The sequence below is a fragment of the Athene cunicularia genome (genome assembly GCF_003259725.1).
Source record: "Athene cunicularia isolate RWA chromosome 3 unlocalized genomic scaffold, athCun1 chr3_part1, whole genome shotgun sequence".
NCBI classification, from domain to species: Eukaryota; Metazoa; Chordata; class Aves; order Strigiformes; family Strigidae; genus Athene; species Athene cunicularia.
The window spans coordinates 111,569,534-111,584,233 of NW_020799097.1; the positions used below are offsets into that span (position 1 = coordinate 111,569,534).

A 14,700-nucleotide genomic window follows, 5' to 3' on the forward strand; every position below is an offset into this window, starting at 1 on the left:
CAGGGACGGGAGGGGGGGTGTCACTGAATTAGAAGTGCATTATTAGTAGGGTTTTATTTTTTGGAATGCATGCGTTTTACATCTTCATTTATTTACTCTGGCTGGGAAGGGGGACTGTTTTCCATTTCTTTCCATAAATTGCACTTTCCAGCGGGTGTCTGTTGAATGTCACCATTGTTCTTTTTCTCCCTTGCCCTGGTGCTGCTAGAGTCAGGTAGGAAAGGGTGCTTTGAGTTGTGGGTTGTTTTTTGGTTTTTTTTTTCCTATTGTTTTTGTTCATACAAGAATCTCTCACTAGATCCATATTTAATGTCATTTTCTTGCCAGATTACACCGTACACATTTAACTGGATCTTTTTTTATGCAGATTAAGGTCTGACTGACGTTATCTTTGCCACCTCTCAATCCCCATGCGCAGAAAACCAGAGTCCTGTTCCTGGTGAAAGGACCTCTGTTCCTCCCCCCCTTTCTCTCCTGCAGCTGCTGGAAATTCAAATCCTTTCTCCAGGCAGCCCTGGCCTTCCTAACTAGATCCAAAAATACTATGCCATGGTGACAGCAACCAGTCCTTCAGTCTACATCTAGTCAGAGCATTCGTGACACAACTGCAGGAGTTAAAAATGCTGGGTTTTGACAGCTGGGCTTCAGTCTGTCCTCCCCACACAGCTCCACAACTGTGCTTGGTACTTGCTTCAGAGGACTGAAAAACACAGAAGAAAAAAAAAAAAAAAAGGCTTGTGAGCGGATGTAACTGTTCCCTCACTGGAGAAGGAGTCACTAATTCTGTGTTACAAATTGAGAAGCCGCACGAGCTGACTGACTGATCCAAAAATCATACTGTGATCGAGTGACAGGTTCAGGGCAGACCCCAGAGCTGCTGATTCTTGCTGATTCTTCCTGCTTTTAATTGTGAAACTAAATCGTGTCGGTCTATGTTCCAGAAAGAGTGCTGTGTAAAAACCAAACTAGTAATCCACCGGGATTACTGAAGATAGGGCATAACTACGTATTAAAACTCTCCAGCAGCAGCAGGCAAAGTGTTTCAGAGTTCCCGGAGTTAGGAAGTCTGTGACTTTTACTGTTTCAGGGATTGAAAATACTTTGTGTTTTAAAGTCCTTGAGGACAAGGCCAAGTTACCCACTGTTCTGCTGGAAGCATATTTTTTCTAACTTGGAGTTACTCACGTGATGTTGACAAATAGAGTTCCTCTAACCAGTTGTTCTCACCAGTATGCCTGTTGTTACACTGGTAAATTACGAAATAGAATAAATACTACCTAGTAGTCTAATGTACTTTTAATACAGGCTAATTTGTAAACATCACTTTATAATGTTTTAATTTCAGAAGAGTAGAAGACTAACAATAAACACATTTACCTGTTAAATAATAGTTTTTGTAAACAAGACTTCTGTAAAACTTTTGTTCCCCTCTGATCCGAGATGGGTAAAGTGTGTTCTTAATACACCTAGAGTGTTGTTATAAAAAACAGCCCAAAATATGAATATTTGTATTATATTAGGTGTGCATATGTAATCTCATCAAAATGTAATATTTAAGATTTCTGAAGCATATGAAGATTTTGCTACCAGTTGATGACTGGGAAGGCCTAAAGAGAAAGGGGGTCTTTCCCTCCACAGAAAACACAGTTGACTCATCAAGGGGAGGGGCATCACATCTTTAATGGTGAACATTTTTTAGTACTGAATTGGTTTTGTCCATTCTCCGTTGTAGTCAGTTGAAAAGCCAGTTGTAAGGTCTATGGGAGAGATGCAAGTACCCGATACACTTTTATTCTGAGTTACCTTATGTTGGGGTCTCACTGTAATACTAGTTTGGTATTTTAAAATTAACACGTCTAGTTTCAATACGTTTTGTCTTGCAATTCAGTTTTTTACTGCATTGGTAGCTCAGTAGGACTAATTTACTGTAGTCCATAACAGGAAGCTGCTGAAATCATTTAACAGATCAGTCTATGACGCATAAATTAATAGCTTTTCTGTTAACATTTAGTTAGTTTGATTTTGAGCTGATATGTAGAATTATAAAGAAGCTGGTTAGTGTTTCTGAGCAGTAGAAAATAGTAAAAAAAAATTGTCTGTCCACACCTTGAATATTATAAACTGGAAGACTGTTAATCGAAAGTCTGTTTTCTTGGTTTATAGATGGGGCACCTGATTAAGTGAGGAAGATTTTTAATTCTTTAAAATTTTTAATTAACTCATTATGGAGACATTGTCTCTGATGAAGTATTTGAAACTTTATATACACAGGGATAAGAGGTGGTTTTTTAAAGCTTTTCCTGTAAAGTTAGGTTTTATTAAGGGTTGCTTGTTACACAGGTAATCTTTGATAGGGTAAGAAAAAAGAGGCAGGGTGCAGGCGGACTCAGTTACAACAAATAAATACACAAATGTATGTAAATGTGCAAATTATCGCTGTCTTCCAGAGGTCAGCGAGGTCAGATTACTTGTGATAGTTTGTGGTTGCTGTTACCACTGTCTGCAGGTCTGGGCGCTTCATGTTTCTCTTAAACTCTGTTTTGTAGTCATTGTCCTACCTATACATCATGCTGTAGATGAATGTACATGCCTAAGAGAAGAACTAAATGCTTGTCACAAATATAAAAGAATTCAGTCCTCATGCAGACTTCTGCAGACTTTGATTTTCTGACTAATAGTGAGCAGTTAGAGGCGAGAGAAGGACTTGTTTGCTACGGTTGGTTCAGCATTTAAAATCAGTGCCAGCTTTGCAATTGCCAGGAACTTTAGAAAATAACTTAGAGTTAATTTATTTTGAAATCTAAAACGTTAGGTTGGTACTGATACTTTCTGTTGGCTATCTCTGCTTTACTGTCATTTAATCTCCAGACTTGGAGATTTTTTTATACCACTTTCTGCTGTAAAAATAGCAGTGACTTCAGGATAGATCTGAACATTGAGATGATAACTCACAGATCACAGGCATGCAAACAATGCTTCTATAGCCAGCATGGTCCTATGAGTTGCATTGCAAGTGTAAGTATCAGGCCCCTTTCTGCTTGCTCATTATTCAATAATGGTAATTCCACATTAGAGACAGCTCTGCAACAGACACCTGAGTGGCCTGTGAACTTTCTTTAGAAAATTGTTCTGATTTTTGCAGAGGGTGTTTAGAAAATCCCCTTCAAAGCTGGGCTTCTCTGTTGCATTTCAGATTCCTTTTCCCAAGAACCATGCTAATTCTCATTGTACACTTTATCATTATGTATTTGGTATAATTTTTACATTTAAAAATGGAGTTTGCATAGTCACTTTCTTATTCAGGATAAACTGATTGGAGTTTTATGAAGGATAGCTGAAGTGTTTGATGATGTGAGTCTGCCTGCTTCTAGCTGTAGTGCTGCTCTTCCAAAGCCTCTCTTTTGCCAGCTGTGTGTGCCTGGTGTACGTCCAGATGAGGCAGGTGAATAGAGACTCTCCCCAGCTACCCCTTTGTTTTTACTTTTATTTTCTCAGTTTCCTCTTCCAGCTGCTCCCTTTCCATGTACCAGTTTTGCGCTCCTGTCCTGGGCAAGCGTGATTTACACTTTCCTGCTCTAACAGGTCGGTCTGGTTCACTGTAATGGAGACCTGCTCTTTTAAATTACAGCCAGTGGCAAGTAAAGGGAAAAATGCAAGTGGTGGGTTGTAACCAAGATTAGTAACAGCAAATTGAAATCTGTACTATATACCTTAGTTGTACTTTTATTCCGGAACTGCTTAGTCAACATTATATTGCAAGCGGCTTTGCCCGTGGCTTGTCTTGATCTGTGTGCTCCTCAGCTCTGTGAAACATCGTAGTGTTACAAATCAGGGAAGCATTTTTGGAACAGAAGAGCTAAAGATCTCCTCTCATCCTAGCTGCTCTTGTCCAGCCTGACTGCTCTCCCAGTCTTCCTTGCCACAAGGCTTCCATCCATCTTTAGTTAAACTTGATGACTTAAATGCATCTCTCATTGTATCCAGTGCTTTCATGCCCCCTGTCCACATCTGCAGTTTGGTTTGAAAATGTTTACTTATAACTGTTGTTAGAGATTTTGTTTTCTCAGTGATAGTTAATCACCGAAGAATGTGTTCATGTTAAATTGAAGTTGTTTGTGATCAACTGAATGCAGCCTTGTAGTGATTTACTGGTTTTGAGCATGATTTCAAAACTTGCTTTGATATTAGGAAACTATGAAGTAAAGAGATAATCACTCCCAAATATGCCTTGTGGGCAAACAAGGCTTGCTTGCCATCCAGCAAACATGGCAGGAGTGGCAGAAATGCAGATGGCTGACATAGCTGTTACTCTGAGGAGGAGGTGGCCCATGTGAATTTCTGTAATTTCTTCTATGGTAATAAACCCCAGAGACTGGAGATGGTTAGGCAGCAGGGTGAGAAGGTGGATTGTCCAAAAATTTTTCCTTGGCCTGCAGTACCCCCACAGGAAGCTATTCTTTGGCTTGCCTCACTGCTGTCTTCCTTACTTCCTTCTCCTGTTTTATGGGAACATAGTATCTGTTACAGCTAGCCCTGGGGATGAAAGCAAAACAGAGGTTAAAAACCCCAGGCAATCTGGTCTGTAATTTTTCATGATGCATTTTCACTGCCTGGCTGTAGATGAAAACAACTTCACATTTGCAGAGTGGTCACAACTAATGGTCAGTTGAAAAGTGCTGTGACCTGCATAACATTGTCAAAGAACCCAGCGCCAATTCTCAGTGGACACTGGCTTGTTGTGTTAACTGCAACAACACCTTCTAGCTTTGTAGTTATTTTCCTTATTAATTCATAAATTCTTTTGTGTAGCAGTGTGCTAGGACAGATTAATTTCTGACTTTTAGCCCTTTTAAGATCTTATTTTAGACGTGTATTTTTTGTGTCATTTGACTTGTTTCTGAGTTATTGTGCTCTCCATAATTTTATTAAACCAAAATTTTACCTGTGAGAGTATTGTGGGTTCATCACTGTTAGTGAACAGGACAGACAGTGAGCATGTAATGATGAGAAGTGATAGCCATGGATGTCTGTGCAGTCACGAGTGCTGCATAGCACCATGTTTTTCTAGATGCATAGAGCGCGGAAAATATTTGCAGGAGGATTATATGAAGCAGCAGGAGTTTATGAGGAGCTAGAATAGGGTTGGAGGGAGAAATCTAGTTTGGGGTCCTAAGAAAAACATACTCAAAGGAAGCTAAGTAGGAAAAAATCTGGAAGGGATGTGTAAGGATTTTTCACTAAGTCTTGACCAGTGTCAAAACCACTCAGGTTTCGCATCAGTTTAAACTCTACTGGATTGTACGTCCCTATCACAGAGGCTAGCAGAACAAGTATATGATGCTGTTATCAGCCCCTGTAAATTAAAGGCTGTTAACATACTGTTTCTGTATGAGAAGATGAGTTTTTAGACATCCTTGATGTTTTCTGATAACCTGTCTCTTTTAGAACTAATTGCAGTAATAAGAGGTTGAGGTTTAACAATGCACTCACTTTAGGACGAAATAGATTTTATTTTCTTTTTGAATAGTAATATTCAGTTATCACCAGAAATTAGTAGCTGCTTAAAACAAAAATTACTGCTTAATGTGTTAGAGATCTGCTCATGCTTAAAGTTTGCATTCTTGCTACTGTGTCCTTTATGTGTACAAAAGGGAGGTGTTTGCAACCTTTAATTTTTATCTGCTGTATACTTTTTCTAGTCCTGGTCTTGACTATTAATATTCTCTTTAAGGCTTGTAAATAAAGTAAAAAACATTATGTTTTGAAACAAAATGTCATTATTTTTAAAGGAGACCTTTCCTCAGCTGTGAATCAAACCTACCAAAAATGGATTTAACAGAAAATAATGTTTGATGATAAGAGATTCACATTTTTCATGTAAGTTCTTAAAACATACAGAAGTGTGATTCTTAAGGTAGCACCTGCTGTACCTGCAAGTATGCTAAGTACTTCTCTTAGGAAGAATGGAAGAACACTCCCACAGGAAAGAAATCCTTTAGTTTCTTAAAACAGAGCTACAATCATCAGTGTACTTAGAAAATACATCTCATTTTTGTATCTTGGACTTAGGGAAGTTGAGTTGTAAATCTTCTTTGAACATAAAGAATGCTATTTTAAAAAATGACTTGGACTAAGGGCAAGAAAGGTAAGTTAAAGCCAAGCCTGAATGTTAGAAATTAAACTGCAAACACTAGAATAATGTTGAATTATGTGTGGATTTGTTTTCCCTAACCAAATATTTGCATAACTGCTCTTTCATTGATTTCACCAGACTGATTCCCCCTGAAAGATCATTTGACTTATGTGCCTTTCTAATCCATTTTGGAGGTGCTTTAGAAATACACTTGGGACAGTAGAAATTCGTTCTGGTTTTGTTTTCACACATCCATCAAGTTCTGAGTATCTGGAGATTGTGGAAGAGGGAATGATCCATCAACAATTTTAGTTCTTTCTCTTGCATTTGGAGATGAACCAGATTTTTTTATGTGTGTACCTAGTCCTTGTACAGGGATTGATAAGAATAATCATGGCCACTATGCTGCCTTTTGTTTAGTCAGGATTTGTTTAGCTCATGGAGTCTAGGTGACGTTACTTAATTTTGCATCTCCTGTGTTCTGGATTGCAAGACTGCATTTGCTGTCCGATGGGTTAATGAGGAAATAGTGGTACCATATGGCCACTTGTTTTAATCATTTGAGTCCCAAGGGCTCTTTACAAAGGAGTTCCAGTAGGTCAGGCACTGGTGGATAAACACCTCTAAGCAACTTAAACTGGGTATTTAATGAAGATGCTTTTGTTTCTCTTCCAAAAGGACTTAAAATGCACTAGGATAGGAAAGGCTTGGTAATGCTAGCTGAGATCTCTGGTTAGAGGTGAGTTAACCTCTTCTGCTATTTTCTGTGCCAGAATTTTATACTGCAGGTTTGCACTGTAGTAGATTAGGGATTAACTTCCGTTAATCTGAAGGTGCATCAGATTTAGTTCAGCCTTTGCAAATAAAAGTATAGAATCCCAAGAAAATAAGACCTGGCAGAAGTTAAAAATTGCCAGTGTTTGTTCCTTCAGTGCAGCAGCTTTTTGACTTCTGAGGTATGCCTTGTGTAGGCATTGTAAACTACTCCCCCCACAGCTTGTTGGCATTATTTCAGTGAAGGTTTTGTGGTGTATTGCTTTGTAGGGTAAGGTAGTTGAAAGAGAAGTGAATCTTGAAAAAGACAACAAAATTATACTTTCTTGCTTTTGTAGATTAAGAAAATTTTGGGGTTTGTGTGTCAGGCATTTCCAGCAATAATAGAAGCATACTAAGGTATTTTGTAGGCAAGAAGCTGTACTTTGCAAAACAGAAGTTCATGTTGCTTCTTGTTAGATCAGTGTTGTGGTTTGTTTCCTGTAGATACCTGCCAAGGGTAACCTAAGACTCGGACCCATTTCCTAGAAAATCATCTGCTAGCTGTGTTTTTTCCAGACCACATCTGTTTGTTGACTTTTATTGCTCATAGTGGAAAAGGAGGCAGTCTTGGTTCACATCACTTGAAATCTCTTCCCAAAGCTACTTGCTATGGCCAAGCCTGTAGAATATATTTAGGAAGTGAACTTCTCAAAGGGGTAGGCTCTATACTCACTTTCTCACATACAGCTCCAGTTTAGATTTTAAATGAGGGGAAAAAATTTATAAACTGGAAGGTAATTCTGCCCTATCACTTCCTTTAAACTTTCTTTGAAGAATAATTATTTCCAAGAAATGATAAATTTTTTTACCATTATCTTTTCAAATCATATTTATCCAGTGTTTTGTTTGTTTTTTTTTTTTCCCCTTAACATTCTTGAAGCTCAGTGCTTGGAAAATTCTAGGATGTTGTGGAAAGAATTTAAGCATTTGGGGATTAGAGGGCTTTTGTAATCTTACCTTTGAAGTCCAGTCCAAAGGATAGTATTACTGAGATTCTGCACGATTGTTTTGTCTAGAAAGTTATTCAAGTCCTGGATGCATCCCAGAAGTGTAAATATATGATGGCAGTTCCCAAAGGAACTGGTAACTGGTAAATACCTTATTTCCCAAAGAGCGTTTTCAGTAGGCATTTTAATTAAGAGGATATTTTAATTGAGTAGACATCCTTGAGAGAGTAAGTTTAGCTCATGTCAAAATATGAAAGGTTGTTTTTTGTAATAGCTGCAGGTGTTTCATAAATATTTGTGTTCCACTTTCATTAGGCACGCTTTATTAATCAAGTATCTCCTGGAATAATGTGACAAATGCTTTCCTGGGATATTTTATGATGTACTTCAGAATTTGTCAGGGAATACTGGAGATAACAGACACCGTGGAGTTTGAAGACAAGATTTATTTTATGTTTGGGATACATATTCTGAAGATCCTTTATCTCTTTTTAAATGTGGGAATAGAATAGCTCTGTGTTATGTTCTCCTTCATGAGGCTCTGTAAGGATTTTATGTGAATACCTTATAAAAATCACATAAAAATGGGTTCCGAAGCTACCACAGTACTTCACGTTTGGTGCCCACTTGGTAGTGGGCATCCTTTATTATTAATTTCTTGTTCAAAAGCTCACTTCGGCTTCATAGCTTCTTACTGGTTTATATTTGCACTAAAAAATAATGTCCTTTTCAAAATGTGACCACCTGAATGTTTAAGGCCATAAACAAAACCAGGACTGCATTTGCAGTGTAGCTAAGCTTAAAGCATAGCAGTTAAGCAGTTTTCTTTACCTTCTAAGGTCTCTTTTGTTTTCTTAGCACCTGCAGTTGTATTCAATGTGTTGGAGAGAAGAGCCGTGCCTTTAACGGGCTTGTTTTCTGTGAATTTGTCTCTTTCTGTGGCTGCTGTTGTCTGCTTCAACAACTGCCTGTGGCAGTAAGTCCTCAAACTTCACTCACTGCTTGCTGAGAACTTTTACTGCCTGTCAGTGTGAGTGATGGTCTTTAGATAACACCTTTCATAGTAGAATCTTTTTTTCAGATTAAATCTTCATATGCCCACTTTTTAATATTTTGGCATTTGACAGCTTCTTACAAACGTTCCTTCTTTCCAGACCTGTTACTTCATGCTATTTTGCAAAACAAAACTGGCTTCAATACTTGTCTAGATTATTTTCTCCTGTATTCAAGTACTTTTTTTGCAATTGCTAGATAGGCCAGCTATCCTTGTGTGTTGCTTAAAATTGCTCCTAGAGTTCCCTTCTTGATCATGTAATACAGCGAAGCATCTTCATGAGGCTCGGATGTACATAACTCGTTTTTATGTGGTTGCAGTGGACTGCCATGAGATGATGGGAAAGTGTTGCAGTTGCTGTAGATATGCTGTAGGATCCACCAGTAGTTGAGAATTAAAAGTGAAGAGGTGGTACTTCGAAATGAATGGATTTCCTTAGTTTTTCTTCAGAGCCTTTATGTGAGCCAATAATCTGAATGAGGGGGGTGTCTTCCATTTTTTGGCTGACTAATGATCTATAATCGTATCTTGGTCGTGGTTTTTTATTTGCTTTGCTTTGGTTTTGGGGTTTTTTTGCATTTTGGTTGCTAAGAGCATTTAATTCTAGGAAGTTGCAGAACATGCAAGGTGACAATACAGCAGTCATGTTTTGATCCCTTTTGTTCTCCCTGGCATATCCATTTACTCCTCTTACAAAAAGTCAGGACTTTGGGTTGCTTCTAACTTCTTAACCACTGGGTTTTTTTACTGTGGAGACTTAGGTCTTGCACTTCCTGGTGAGTCCTTCCCCCTTCCTAGTATTTTCAGTTCCTTGAAGTAGACAGGATTGATCACCAGGTTAGCTAATATGTTGTGGATACCAGACTGAAGTGGAAAAATTGTAAGGCAATTTAATAGCCTAATCACTACTTCTGTCCTAAAACCTTCAACTGCCCCCAGCACTAGTTTGGTCTTGTTTTATTTTATTTCTTTAATATATATAGTTTCCTGATATTTACAGGCTCCTCCCCTTGCTGCCACCACCATTTGCTGAATCTGGTATGTTCAAGGAGTGAGGGTTTAGGACACCATACATCTGAAGGCGTTTTCAAGCAATCTCCATGTCAAAATTCAGGACTGAGTTTCTCTAAGATTCCATGATGCCTGCAAAGGCTGAATTCCTGAAGTAGTGTTAATGTAGAAATAGTTATATAAAGCCAATTATAAACCTTTAAAAGCAGTAAATTCTTCCACGACCAAAACCCAGCAAATACCAAATAGTAGAAGGGGAGTTGAGATTGCTTCAGCAGTTCTGTCTGAAACAGGAGTGAGAAACAGGTAGCTGGTGTTTTGTCGAAATGTTTCTTTCATGGCAAGATAAATTCAGAGTTGTTATTGTTTGAGTCAGTGGACAAAACTTTATTTAAAGTCTTATGTAATCATAGAAACTTTTTTTTTCCCTACTGATGGAGATAAGCACAATCCTTTCTGTTATTCACTCTATAAGCACTTAAAAGTTTTTAATTTTGTGTTAGTTTGGTTTTTGTTTTTTTAATCATCCTTTGATGTTACTCCAGTTTGAAGATTTTTGAGACAGACACATTCATATGCAGAAGTTATATTCACATTCATATTGTTCCATTTACAGTATCCATTGATGTATAAAACAAACCTCTACAAATGTCAGTTACAGATTTTAAAAAGAAAAATCTACCCTGGGTAGCTTAGAAAAATAACATCATCAAATGTCTGGTTTCTGTCAGTTTTTAGATTCTAGCAAATGACATTCAGAAGTTAACTACTTCTTTCTTGTCAGCTATTACTACCAGTTTCTGCTGAAAAATCCACGTAATGGGTGAATTAATTCTTCTTTTACAAATTGCTCATGACTTTGGCCATTACACCCTAGATACTACATACCCATCTTTAGTTCCAGGAGTTGATGTGTTGAAGGAAATGTATTTGTGTTACTATGCAGTTTTTCCTGCAGTGCCCAACTGCTTGTTTTCATTATTGCTACTCTTTTAACTATGTGGTTTTCAGAGAGTTGAATTACAAATACATGTAATTGTAGTAAAAGTATTTATAGAGATGGTTAAACTACCTCTTCGGTTTGAAATCTCTTTAAGGGCAATGGTGTGCTTTATATTGAAGCAGGTTTTTTTTTTATATAGGTTGGGGAAAACTATGTAAGAGGACCTTTGTCCTCAGAAGTAAAAAACCTGCATAGTTTTAAAACTTCTAAATTTTGCAGTACAATTCAAAGCCATGTGGTCTTGCATTCCATTTTTCTGTAACTCTGACAGACAGTCTAATATCCTAGTAGTTCTTGGGATGTTACATGTATTAAAATGTGTATGCACATGTATCAAAATGTAACTGATAGAAATAAATACTGTGTTTGTTTTTACTGCACTGTTGGACAGATGAGATGGATAATATGTAATTTTATTGTATTGATATTTTTCCTCCTACAGAGAAGATGGAGAGCTAGAAGATGGTGAAATAGATGATGCAGCATATGAAGATGTGAAAGAACATGGTACAAAAGGTGATGATAAACAGAAAAATGAAAAAGGACATAGAAAATCACGGAAGAAACGCAAAAAAGAAAAAGAAAAGAAAAAATCAAAAAGGAGAAGACGGGATAAGCATAAGGTTAGGAAATGCAAACTAAAATATTGGAGGTGTTTATTTTAATACCAGTTTTCCAGGTTTAGACAAGGATTCAGGGAATTAGAGAAGAAATCTAAAATAGTTTGACTGCTGTTTAGGCAGCTGTTCAGACTCTTGAGTGCAATTTTTGAGATTCCTATCTTACCAATGCATTTCAGTATTAAAGAAAAAAAAATAGACTTTTGACACATGAAAGTGCATATTCACACATTTCAGTGACAGTTTATGTGGGGTAAGAGACAATAAATCTTTAAAGAATCCAGCCATAGCACATTTCAAATGATAATTTGGAAACTTACTTGTTAGTTTTGCCTAAATGCATTTTCATAAACTTGATTTTCATCTATTTATATTTAAAAGAAATAACAAATTAGACTGTGGGTGGAACTGTTGTTTGTGATATACATCTTTATCGAATGCTTATTTATTTCAATATTTTTTCTAATAGCAGTTCACAAAATACTGACATTTATGAGCATTTTACTCTTTGCCGTTGTCTATGATTGCCATAGTTCTGAAGCGAAAGGCCAAAGTATTAAACCATTTCTCAAATTGTTTAAATTTTAAGTCAACGGGGTAAGTTAAGCAGTGGCCACTGACAACAGTAATGGTAGCTGAACCATAGAGAGTAAGAGTTTTTTAGGCTACGAGGCAAAATGTAAATTGACAATTTCACTCTTTGTGCTAATTATCATATTTATGGAGGGAGAGTAATTCAGGCTAGTTAAGTGAATCTTTAGTAAAGTTCATTAAGATAATGTTTCTAATACATATTTTAATCAACTTAAGTAACTTCAAGACATTCACAAAATTTTAACCTAGAAAATTAAACCTGATAGTAATTCTCTAAAAATCACAAAAATACAATATGGTTTCCCCTCTAAACTTTCTGTGAAACAATACATCTAAATAAAACGTAATGCAGGAACACTGAGTCTTCTACCAGCTAGTGATTGGATGCTAATGGTTTCTATGGTCATATGCAAGTTTCTAGCCATCTCCCAGATTTGTTAGCCTTCTAGCAACATCCCTGCTATGTCACAAATAAGCAGGACTCCGAGAGACCCGGTAGGAAGCTGATATAACCCTAACCCAGAGAAACCATATAGCCCTCAATGTTTACATTCAGAAGCCTCATCAGATCAGATCTCTTTCTCTGATAAAAAGAGTGGATCATCAAGGGGTGTGCTTGTCTTTAGCTTCCCCCAGAAGCAGAGATATTTGAGAGTTAAGAAAATATTTTCATTTATTAGGCTAATGCTTCCTTTAAGTTCATATACAGCATACCAGTTAGAGAATTCTAAATATAACAATGTTTGAGAGCCATTTTCTTCTTTTTTTTCAGCATAACTCTCCTTCCAGTGATGACAGTTCAGACTACAGCCATGACTCTGATATTGAGCGTACAGAAAGACCACATAAAAAGAGTAGCAGCTCTTCATACAGAGATTATGATTCTTCATTCAGTCAGGTAGTATTTTTTTGAAACTGATTTCTCATATCTTTATTTAGGTGTAATTTTAAAAATGTAAATGTAAATGCTGCAGTTTTTGAAGGCTGTCTTGGTCACAGTGCCCATTGTCATAGATTTCAGGAAGCACATCTAGTTCCTATCTCCTTGGGTAGATTTCCAAATGTAAAGCATTATCTGTAGCATGAACGTAGGTGGGGTAAACAAGCCTGATACTATTTTTCCTTCCATCAGGCAACAACTAAGATATCTTTATTATTACCTGCATTGGATTTAGACCATACTAAGAGGAAACAACTCTTGAAAAGTCACCTTTAAATATCTAGAGTTAGTTCTGTTTTCTGATCGTTCAATTTGTCCTGGCTTTTCTCAGTCTGTGCAGCTCGATAGCCCTCCTGAGACCACTGGGTGAGATAGAATGCTATTCTCCACAGCTAGTGTGATGAAATTCTGGTACTTCAGAGGAGAGGAAACTTTTCCTTTTAGCCTGAAACTATTTCAGAAACCTCTAAGCCACCCTGATTTATTAAAAAACTGAAGAAATGGGAGAAGGGATGGTACTGTGTTAGGAGTGGGTGATAAGCAGTATTTCATCCTGAATGGCAGAGGCATGACAGGTTGCATCAGCTGTGTCCAACATTGTCAGGATATGGAGATCATGAATGGAAAAAATTCATTTTAATCACAGTTCATCTAAGTAGCACTTAGAACACTTAGAACTGCATATGTTATAAAATGCTTTGTCAATCTCACTGAAAAGTTTTCTAGAGTATAGATGATGAAGCTGATCTTTTTTATCTTTCTTCCAATTTTGATGCATTCAGAATCAAAAGTAGTACTGATTTTTCACTCTGTAGTATTGATGCTTGTTTGTGCAGATCTGGTAGACAGCATGGCAATAAACCAGTATAAAACCAACTGGTTTTGTAGAGTATTTGGAGGGGTGTTTTCCGAAATACTGAGTTGCTTCTAAACAATGCAATCCCTTTCATACAGCATGGCCACGTATCAGGAAATTACATGAGTTCACAGAAAATGCAACATAAAAAAAATGTAAAAAGTAAGGAGTATGACGACTATAGTCATTACAGTGATGAAAACTTTGGTAATTATAATGAGGAAGAAAAGGATGAAGATTTTGCTGATCAGCTTAAACAATACAGGCAAGCTAAAGAGACTTCCAGTACTGATTTAGGACCTCCATTCCCGAAAGAACCAGTGAAAAAACAGGGGATGAAAGGGATCCAGAAAGGTAAGATAATTTGAATCGTTCACTGTAGTACTGGATGGTAGCAGCAGTTGTATCATGCATCATTTCAGCATGTTTGTCTTGAGAGCTGAATGAAGCAAGCTGCCAGTGGTGGCTTTCCGATGGGCTTGCAGTCACCTGTCGGTGAGTGATAATGCTGCTCACTGGGAAGGAATAATATCATATGGTTGCACTGATGCATATGTTGAAGAAAAATATCAAGCATTGGGTAATATGTATGTAGTAAATAAACAAATAAAACCCTATTAAAGAGCCAAGATCTTTGTTGTGTAACTGCTTGAGTAAGAAAATCGTAGGGCTCTTAAAATGACTTTCTGGTATAGTTTCTGAAAGTCTGAAATAGAACTTTCTTGC

General features: G+C 37.2%; 1 protein-coding gene across 1 annotated transcript in view; it reads left to right on the top strand.

Moving 5' to 3' along the window:
• Positions 1 to 11,020: 11,020 nt before the first annotated feature.
• Positions 11,021 to 14,700, top strand: part of ZC3H6 (zinc finger CCCH-type containing 6) — an 18,437-nt gene continuing 14,757 nt past the window's right edge. The window contains exons 1-4 of the mRNA XM_026844666.1: positions 11,021 to 11,040; positions 11,407 to 11,587; positions 12,951 to 13,076; positions 14,073 to 14,328. Coding sequence (XP_026700467.1) covers positions 11,021 to 11,040; positions 11,407 to 11,587; positions 12,951 to 13,076; positions 14,073 to 14,328 — 583 coding nt within the window. The remainder of the gene's footprint in view (positions 11,041 to 11,406; positions 11,588 to 12,950; positions 13,077 to 14,072; positions 14,329 to 14,700) is intronic.